The sequence below is a fragment of the Ornithorhynchus anatinus genome, chromosome 15 (assembly GCF_004115215.2).
Source record: "Ornithorhynchus anatinus isolate Pmale09 chromosome 15, mOrnAna1.pri.v4, whole genome shotgun sequence".
NCBI lineage: Eukaryota > Metazoa > Chordata > Mammalia > Monotremata > Ornithorhynchidae > Ornithorhynchus > Ornithorhynchus anatinus.
This window is the reverse complement of record NC_041742.1, coordinates 13,857,584-13,867,838: the sequence shown is the minus strand read 5'-3', so window position 1 is coordinate 13,867,838 and position 10,255 is coordinate 13,857,584. Positions and strand designations below refer to the sequence as shown.

The 10,255-nt window shown below is 55.7% G+C and overlaps 1 protein-coding gene across 1 annotated transcript; it reads right to left on the bottom strand.

Moving 5' to 3' along the window:
* Positions 1-2,886: 2,886 nt before the first annotated feature.
* Positions 2,887-5,437, bottom strand: NR0B1 (nuclear receptor subfamily 0 group B member 1). The gene is made up of 2 exons (XM_029079576.1): positions 4,990-5,437; positions 2,887-3,259 (listed from the first exon to the last, which is right to left on the bottom strand). Exons 1-2 carry the CDS (start codon positions 5,435-5,437, stop codon positions 2,937-2,939), a joined length of 771 nt encoding a protein of 256 aa, XP_028935409.1. The 3' UTR covers positions 2,887-2,936.
* Between the last annotated feature and the right edge of the window lie 4,818 nt (positions 5,438-10,255).

Here is a 10,255-nt window from a genome sequence, read left to right as displayed (position 1 = left end):
GGAAAAACCCATCATCCTAACGACGGCGGCAGGTCCGAGAGGAGGCACTAGGGAGCTGAGAAAAACAATAGCCTCTTCAACTCTTTAATGCGGCGTGGATGTAATTAAACAGCTCAAGTGGCTTTTTAAACGGCAGAATCCACATCGCAATTACCGTTCCGGAGTGAGGAGTAAAATGTGGCTTCCAAAGTATTTAGCTGCAGGGGGAATTAAGGCCACGTGTGTTTGTGGAAAGACTCGAGTCAAGCCCGGGGAATGGCTCTAGCTCTAAAATATGAGATCAGACCCTGAGAGGTATGGTCTAGAACAGTGCTTAGCCTAGTAAGCGATTAACAAGTACCATCATTTACCATTATTATCATATAACCCTCCCGGCAACCCGGAATCACTATAAACGTCCCATTTTACAGATGGGAAACTGAGGCCGACGTCACCCAGCAAGCCGGCTTCGGAGAACCCAGATCTACCAAAGTCCAAGGCTTTACCCTTTCCATCTGAAGGAATCAAAGATGCAAAAGAAGATTTGAAGATAACCGCTAGCATAGACCGGAGGACAGCTGCGGTTTGTAAGATAACCGTCCGTGACGGATCCCACCACAGTTCGAGGAGACACTCACATCTGGTCCTGTTGTCCCCTGGAGGATATTTCCCGCTCCGGCCACTTCAGGAGAGTCTGTCAATCGTTCGATCGGCGATGTTCCCTGGTCACCTGCTGTCTGCACGACACTGTCGGTGCTAAGCACCAGGAATGGGTGAACGGAGAAGCCGCGTGGAGAAGCTAGAGCACAGGGCTGTAAGTCAGAAGGACCTGGGTTCTAATCCCACCTCTGCCAGTTGTCCGCTGGGTGACCTTGAGCAAGTCTCTTCACTTCTCTGTGACTCAGGTATCTAATCTGGAAACTGGGGATTAATTAAAACTGTGAGCCTTATGTAGGACAGGGACTGTGTCCGACCCAGTTACCTTGTACGTTCCCCAGCGCTTAGTACAAGGCCTGGCATTTAGTCAGCATTTAACAAATACCATTACTATCATTATTATCAATAATAATAATAATCAATCGGTCACTAATCTATAGTGAGAATTTACAGTAGCAAGACACGTGTTCCCTTCCCTCAAGGAGCTTCCACTCTAACAGATGAAGAAATCCCCCCTCCACATGGGATGTGGGGGGTGGTAAGAGGGTGAGGGGAGGGAGGAAGTTTCTCAGCTTCCCTTAAGGGGGTGCAACACCACAGAGTATGTCATAATAATAATAACAATAATAATAATTCTGTCCCCTTCCACCTCCAGCAAGGCCGCATCCAAGACGTTGGGCGTAATTCTCCCCGGCAGTTGGCATCTGATCCTCAGAGGCAAAAATCTCAGGAACTCAGCAGGAGCACGAAGCCGTGTCCATTCACAACATCGCCATTTCACAGATGGGAAGACTGAGCTTCTCCATCCCCCGACCTCCCCGCCCCACACGTTCTCCCGTCTCCCTCTCCCCACATCCTTTTTTCCGGCTCCGGCCTCCTCTCCCCCCGAAGCGGGGAGACCCGACGCCAGTTTCGGGAAGGCCGAGTTACAGCAGACAAGGCCAGAGCCTCCCCAGGTGACACTCTCAGCGGGCCACCGGTTCTAATCAATCAATCGTATTTATTGAGCGCTTACTGTGTGCACAGCACTGCACTGTGCCTTGGGCGTATAACGTATAACAGTGTTGCAGAGTCGGTAGACACATTCCCTGCCCCACAATGAGCTTACAGTCTCTTATCAATCACTCGCATTTACCGAACGCTTAGTGTGCGCAGAACACTGTACTGTGTGCTTGGGAAAGTGAAGTATAAGGGTATAACAGAGCCGGTAGATACGTTCCCTGCCCACGAAGAACTTACAGCCTCGTATCGGTTAATCGTATTTATTGAAAGCTTACTTTGTGCAGAGCACTGCACTATGCGTTTGGGAGAGTACAATATAACAATATTAGAGAGTTGTAGACACTTCCCCCCGCCCACAACGAGCTTAGGCTCCCCTTATCAATCAATCGGTCAATCAACAGGATTCATCAAGCATCTAACCGTTACGGCGTGCCCGACGGGAGCTTGGTGCAACAAGGGTCGGAAGACACAGTCTCTGTCCTGAAGGAACTTACAGTCCCCCGTGTGCTGAGCACTGTGCTAGGCCCTTGGGAGAGTACAATAGAGTTAGAAAATATCGTCCCCGCCCTCAGGGAGCTTATAATCTAGCGGGTAGCTTAGTTTCGACGACTGCCCGCTGTCGGCCCGACGGCTCCCCAGAAGCCCGTTGCTCTGGGCGTGCGTGTGTCCGCTCGGGGCGGAATTTGGGATATTCGTTTTATTCAGAATAAACACACGGCTAGGTCTCCTAAACGTTATCTGGACTCTCCTCAGCATGCCCGTACACATGTGTACTGCATGATTAATTCTGGCCACACAAGTTGGAAATGCCGATCAGTCAGTGGCTTTGACCGAGCACTCACTGCGTGCAGAGCACTGAATTAAATGCTCGGACAAGTACGACGACGCAGTACAAACGCTCTCAGCTCCCAGGGAGCTCACAGTCTACGGGAAATACTATTCATTCAATCTTATTTATTGAGCACTTAGTGTGTGTGGAGCGCCATACTAAGTGCTTGGGAGAGTTATGAGTGTTACAACATAACAATAATCAGACACATTCCCTGCTCACAAGGAGTTTACAGTCTAATAGTTTAGCATCTGTTCTCCCCATTAGAGTGGAGGCTCCTTCCGGGCAGGGATCATGTCATTTTTAACGGTGTCCCTCCCCGGGCCCCAGAACGGTTCACTGAGCCAACTGGGCGCTCAATAAATGCTAACACCGTGACTACCGTTACAACAATTACTCCTAATACACTGAAAAAAAAATTCAGGGGGTGAAGAACGGTTTTATTTCTAAATACAAAAATACCATCCGTTTACAAATGAGCGAGTTCATCTTCCAGGTCTGCAGAGCCGGCGGGGGAGGGTCCGCCGCGGGGCGGAGGCCCCCGCCCCTCACGCTTGGCGCAGACCGTCTCCAGGAGCACGTCGTCCACGGCGACCGCCCCGACGACGGGGCGGAAGAAGAGTTCGGCCACGGCGTGGGCGGGGATGGCCGTCAGCAGGCCCAGTGCGGCGTTCAGCTGGGCGACCCTCGCGTGGTCCCCCCGATGGACCGACCTGACCTGCTCGTCCAGGGCTCGCCGGGCCTCCAGGTGCAGGCCCCGGACGTACCGGACACTCCGCAGCCCGGGGAGGTCTGCAAGACAAGCACAGAAGGGTGGAGCGACCGCCCAGGGTAGCGACCTCCCGGGAGACCCGGGGGCCTAAGTCTCCCCGGGGAGATTGGCTGAGGGTAGAAGCCGCGTGGCTCAGTGGAAAGAGCCCGGGCTTGGGAGTCGGAGGTCGTGGGTCCTAATCCCGGCTCCGCCGCTCGTCAGCTGTGTGACTCTGGGCAAGTCACTTCACTTCTCTGGGCCTCAGTTCCCTCATCTGGAAAATGGGGACGAAGACTGTGAGCTCCACGCGGGTCAACCCGATCACCCCGTATCCCCCCCCCAGCGCTTAGAACAGTGCTTTGCACATAGTAAGCCCTTAACGAATGCCGTTATTATTTTTTCTCACTGCGATGGCCCGACCCAGTCTATCCATCAGTGCTATTTACTGAGCTCCTCCCGAGAGCCCAGGACCGTACCGAGCCCTGGGAAGAGCACAAAAGAAGCAAGACTCCCGGTCCTACGCTAAGGCTGGAAAGCCGGAGCCGGGGCCGACGCACCTCGTTAGCCCGCTGAAGCGCCCGTGGGAAGAAGGCAACGGATTGACCGCCGCCCAGCTCGGACCGTGGAGGGTGGCGATGGAGGTGAGCGGAGTGATCTTTGTTCATTCGTATCTATCGAGCACTTACCGTTTGCAGAGCACCCTACGAAGCACTTGGATTTCCCCAGAGCAAGCGGCCGGGCGGCCCGGCGGCCAAAGGCAACAGAAGCAGTATATGCCAGAGGATAGACCGTGGGTCTGGGAGTCAGAAGGACTCCGCCGCTTCTCTGCCGTGTGACCTCGGGCGGGTCATCTCACTTGTCTGGGTTTCAGTCACCTCGGCTGCAAAATGGGGACGGAGACCGTGAGCCCCGTGCGGGACGTGGACCGGGTGCGAACCGATTAGCTTGCGCCGAACCCAGTGCTAAGTTCGGGGCCCGGCACAGAGCGAGCCCTTAAAAGAACGCCGTTGAAAAAGCGAACGGCTGGCCGACCGGTCGACCGAATGCTCATTATCGTTATTATTCTCTGTGCCTCGGTTACCTCACCCGTAAAATGAGGATAAAGACGGTGAGCCCCACGGGGGACAACCTGATCAGCTCACCCACAACCACTCCGGGCACCTAGTAAACGCTTAACAGATACCGTGATGATAACAGTAGAAATTATGATTATCATTCCCTCCGCCCGTCACCTCGCCCGTAAAACGAAGATTGAGAAGGCGAGCCCCGCGCGGGACGGCCGGATGGGCCCGTCTCCACCCGGCGCCTCGCGCACGGTGGGCGCTCGACAGATACCGTCACTATCGTAGGTATCGTCATCCCCCGCGCCCCGGTCACCTCACACCCCACGTGGGGACGCGGACCGCGAGCCCCACGCGGGACGTCCCGACTAGCCCGTCCGCGGCCCGGCGCTCGGTACGGTGCCGGGCACCCGGTCGGCGCTGGATGAGCGCCGCCGGTCAAGAGTACGACCGGCCTCAGCGGCGGTCGGGGAAGCGGCAGCGGCGGCGGGCGCCCGGGCCTCGGGGTCAGAGGTCACGGGTTCGCCTCCCGGCTCCTTCGGCCGCGGGACCGTGGGCGACTCACTTCTCTGGGCCTCGGTGACCTCCACTGGAAAATGGGGCTTAACGGCCGCTATGTCTATGTCCCCCGGCCGTGCTCCTCACGGAGCGAGCGCTCAACGGACAGCAACCTCAGTAGAAGCGGGATGGCGGTCGTCAGGGTTATTTACCGGGGTTGAAGAGGACGGTCCCCTTGAGGTAGGCGTACTCCCGGCTGGTGACGCCCAGGGTCCAGCAGTGCGCCAGGAAGGCCTCGACGGCCCGGAGGTGGCGGGGGGCGGCGGGGGGCGGGCGGCGGGTGAGGATGCTGCGCAGCACGCTGCTTCGGGGGGCCTGGAGGCCGCCGGGGACCACGCCGTCCTGCGCCAGGCCGAGGGCCAGCAGGGGCGTCCAGGCGGCGCGCAGCAGGACCAGCCGGTCGGCCGGGGGCAGCGCCAGGAAGCAGGGGACGCCCTGCACGAAGCGCTGCGTCTTCAGCAGCACGGCCCGGGCCCGGGCCCGGGCTCCGGCCCTGCCGCCCGGCCCGTCGTCGGGGTCCGGGTCCGCGCCGTTGAGGAGGCGGTAGAGGATGGTCCCGGGTGGCCGGCGCCCCGCGCAACAGCCCCCCACCCGGGCCATGGGCCGCCTGCCCCCCGGCCCTCCGCCCGCCGGCTCCGGCTCCGGCTCCGGCTCCCCGGGGGTCCGCGCCCGCCCGCGGCACCGTCCGCGGTGTGGGCGGGATGGTCTAGTCTCCGTGCCGGCCCGCTGCCCGCCGAGCTCCTCCTCCTCCTCCTCCTCCTCCTCCTCCTCCTCGTCGTCGTCGTCGTCGTCGTCTTCTCCCCTCCCTCTCCTCGCCGCCCGGCTGCCAAGGGGAGACCGAGCGGCCGGCAAGACCGGCGGAGCCTCTCGGCGCCCTCCGCCTCGGCTCCTCCCCATCCAGACCCCCTGCCCCCGGACCCCTCCTCTTCCTCCTCCTCTCCTGCCCTTCTTCTTCCTCCTCCTCTCCCTCTTCTCCCCTTGCTCTTCCTCCTCTTCTCCGCTTCCTCTTCTCCCCTTCCTTTTCCTCCTCTTGTCCCCTTCCTCTTCTCCCCTTCCTCTTCCTCCTCGTGTCCCTTTCCTCTTCCTTCTCTTCTCCCCTTCCTTTTCCTCCTCTTGTCCCCTTCCTCTTCTCCCCTTCCTCTTCCTCCTCGTTTCCCTTTCCTCTTCCTTCTCTTCTCCTCTTCCTCCTCCTCCTCCTCTTCTCCCCTTCCTCTTCCTCCTCCTCTTCGTCCTCTTCTTCCCTTCCTCTTCCTCCTCGTTTCCCCTTCCTCTTCCTCCTCTTCTCCCCTTCCTCCTCCTCCTCCTCTTCTCCCCTTCTTCCTCCTCCTCTTCTCCCCTTCCCCCTCCCCCTCCTCCTCCCCCTCTTCTCCTCGTCCTTTTCCTCCTCCTCCTCCTCCTCCTCCTCCTCCTCCTCCTCCTCCTCGTCCTCCTCCTCCTCCTCCTCCTCCTCCTCCTCCTCTTCTCCCCTTTCTTTTCCTCCTCCTCCTGCTCTTCTTCTCCCCTTCTCTTCCTCTTCTCCCCCTCCTCTTCCTCCTCTTTCTCCTCTTTCTCCTCCTCCCCCTTATCCAGAGCCCTCTGTGTCCTTCTCTTTCTCCCCCTCTCCTCTTTCTTATCCCCACTCTCACACCCCAGGCCCCCCTCTTCCTGCCCTCCCCCTACATCTCCTCTCCCCGAAAACGCACACACATGCACACACACACACACACACTCATGCGCGCGCCCACACACACACACACACACACACACACACACGGAATGTTTTCTGGACCCCCCGGCCGATGGATTCCTGTCTAGTGAACTGTTTTCCCGGCAGACAGACAGTCACTTGGTGATTCTTCCTGCATCTCCCTTGGAAATTCCAGCTGCTGGCCGAAGCAGCCCCCCGCCCCCAATTATGATCCCAACAGGATTACCAGACACGTTCCCTGCCCCTTAGCGAGATTATGAAGGAGGGAATAAGTTGTAAGAGGGCAGAGTTGTCAAGTAGGACTCCCAGGTGCAGAGGCTGGCATTTTGGGGGCTCCTCCAGCGTAACCTCCCAATCTGCAATTGGGTAAAAGTTCCCCGGCTCTCCTCTCTCCGTGGTCCTGGGAGAAAACAGGCAGGAGCGAAGACGGGACGGAAGAATCTTGGCCCCTCTCCTTCGTACCACGGCCCCCGTCGAAAGAAAATCCCTAAAGATAGAGCTTTAGGAAGCGCCACTAAGAAGGGTATCTCAGCGAAGCACCAGGTTCGGGCTGGTCCGGGAGCGACCGGGGTGGAATGTGGAGCCGCCTCGGGGTCCCAAAGCCCACGTTCACCGGGTCCAGGGGTTCGGGACTGAACGGGGCGAGGGGTGGGGAGGAGCGACGGCATCCCCAAGGGGGTCTGGGCCCGGGGAGAGGTCAGTTGGACACGTCCCCGTCCCGTGTGGGGCTCACAGACTCAGTCCCCGTTTTACAGATGAGGACACCGAGGCCCAGAGAAGCGAAGTGACTTGCTCCAGGTCACCCAGCCGACAAGCGGCGGAGCCGGGATTATCCGTTGTATGTGTGCGTCACACTGTTCTCCTTCACTTGGGTTCTACCCCATTGTGTTGTGTTCCGTTGTGTTCTGTCAGACGGTCCATTTAATCCAACCTCTCCAGATTCAAATCTTCCGGTAATCGGCTACTAACGGTGCGGTCGTGCCCATTAATTTAATTATCGTGTTAATTTCTTGGAAAAATACTGTGGAACCAGCACACCTACGCTTTGCCGGGATTCACCTCGTTCTACTGGCTAACCTTTCCCCTCTAGACTGTCAGCTCGTTGCGGGCAGGGACATCCAATTCTGTTAAATCGTACTCTTCCAAGTGCTTAGGACAGTGCTCTGCCCAAAATCAGCGCTCAGTAAATACCACCGATTGACCGATGTAGACGGCATCCCCCACAGTCAATATCAGTGATCGCGGCAACGTTTTAAAAATCAATCTTGATGGCCCTATTTCTCTTCACCGTTTTCTACATTTTGCAAATAGGCACCAATTTGGTTTAGAATTAGGATGATAAAGTAATACATGTATCCCTTTCATCTGTTACTTTTACTAGCTTTTGCCTTAAAATCGGAAGCTAGGGCTTCATCTTCGTGAGATCTTAAATGCCAAAGCTGTCAGCGCCTAAATTGCATTTCACTGAACGGCCCGTTTGAACTGACATTTCCTTAAATCTGGCTCTCTGCAGTACCGTGCTCTGCACAGTAAGCGCCCAGTAAATACCATTGATTGACTGGTTGCCCCTCCTGGCTCCTGCGATGCGAGTTGTGTCTGCGCTGACGGAGATTTTTCTACCGGGGCTCTGCGGGTCAACGGAAGGTAAGCGATGGGAATCGTGTCAGGCCCCGTCTGACCCACCGGCCTAAGGACTTGGGAGGATGATTAAGGGGTGCGGGAAGAGAATGGGGGGGCATCCTGGCTGAGCAACGGGTACACACCCTCGCAATTCCTCCTCCAGCACCTGCCCGAAAGGATGCGGGATCCTTGGGGAAACGGAAGGAGCGGATGGGGCAAGGCAGACAAGCCGGACGTTTAGGCCAAGCGGGACGAGCGATGGGACAACGAGGCTGTGAGAAACAAAATCAGAAACCAGAGAAACGGCGTGGTCCAGTGGTTTGATCGCGGGCCTAGAGTCAGAAGGACTTGGTCCTCATCCCGTCTCCGCCACTTACCTGCTGTGGGACCTTGGGGAAATCACCGCACTTCTCTGGGCCTCAGTTCCTTCATCTGTAAAATGGGGATTAACCCCATCCCGCAAAGGGCTCAAAGTCCTAATCCCCATTTTACATCTGAGTTAACTGAGGCCCAGAGAAGTGAAGTCACTTCTCCCAAGTGCTCGATCATGTTGATTGAGCACTTAGTGTGTGCAGAGCATGTACTAAACTCTGGCTAACATGCACGCTAGAGGGGCTCACACTGGGGGAGAGAGCTCTGTGTGTCAACTGAAAGGTGGACAAAGCAGTTGCCTTGAAGGGGAGTGGGTTCTTTTATGAATAATAATAATAATAATTGCGGTTTTTTGTCAAGTGCTGACTATGTGCCAGGCACTGTACTAAACCCTGGACTAGATCCAAAATAACCAGTTCATACCCAATCCCTGTCCTACATGCTTCTGACATTGTAAGTAGGTAGGAAAAAATGTATTAAATCTCCATCTTACAGATGAGGAAACTGAGGTCCACAGAGGTCACCTCCCCAAGGTCACACAGCCGTTTGTTTCACCATTCAAAACATTCCTCATTAGAAAAGGGCTTGGTCCACCCATAATCTCAGGTTTATTTAATCACACTGACACACTCGCTCTAAATCACTCTCGTCACTTATGGGTTTTCTTAGCGAAGCAGCGTGGCTCAGTGGAAAGAGCCCGGGCTTGGGAGTTAGAGGTTGTGGATTCTAATCCCGGCTCCACCATTTGCCTGCTGTGTGATTTGGGGCAAGTCACTTAACTTCTCTGTGCTTCAGTAACCTCATCTGTAAAATGAGGATTAAGAAGATGAGCCCCACTTGGGACAACCCGATCACCTTGTATCCCCCCCAGTGCTCAGAACAGTGCTTTGCACATAGTAAGCGCTTAATAAATACCGCCATTATCATTGTTTTCTTCACTACTTGTGCAAATGTTCTTTTCCATTTCCAATGCTAGGTTGCCAACACCGTCCTTCTCCATCTCTCTCTCCTCCCTCCCTCTCTCAGTCTCCCCCTTCCCCTGCTTTCCCTCTCTCTATCCCCTTCTCTTCCCCTTCTCTCCCTCTTCCCATCTCTCCATCTCCCCATCTCTCTCTCCCTTGTCTCCATCTCTCTCTCTCCCCCCTCCTTTTCTTACCCTCAGTCTTCCCGTCTCTCTCTCTTTTTTGACTATCTCTTTCCCTCTCAGTGCCTCTCTCTCCCTCTTCCCCTCTCTCTGGCCCCTTCTTCCCCATCTCTCCCTCCCTCTTCCTCTATCCTTCTCCCCATCTCTCTCCTTCCTTCCCTCTTTCTCTCCCTCAATCCTCTCTCTGTCTCTGTCCCTCTCCGGCACACCAAGTGACTGGGCCTTGACTTGGATAAGGTTTTTCTTCCGGTTCAAGGAGACCACACAGAGGCACACGTGAACTGAGCCACCCAAATAACAGCAACTCAAATCTTTGAAAGGGATTTTTATGGCACAGATTTATTTTTTTTTAATTCTTCCTGAACTGGAGTTTCCTGTCATCATTTTTAAACAGTGGTATTTATTAAGCACTTATTCTGAGCCAGGAACTGTACTAAGCGCTGAGGTAGTTACAAGCTAATCAGGCTGTACACAGTCCCTGCCTGCCCTGGAGCTCATAGTATCGATCCCCATTTTACAGATGATGCACAGAGAAGTTAAGTGACTCGCCCAAGATCACACAGCAGACAGGGTGCAGAGCCCGGACAGATATGTT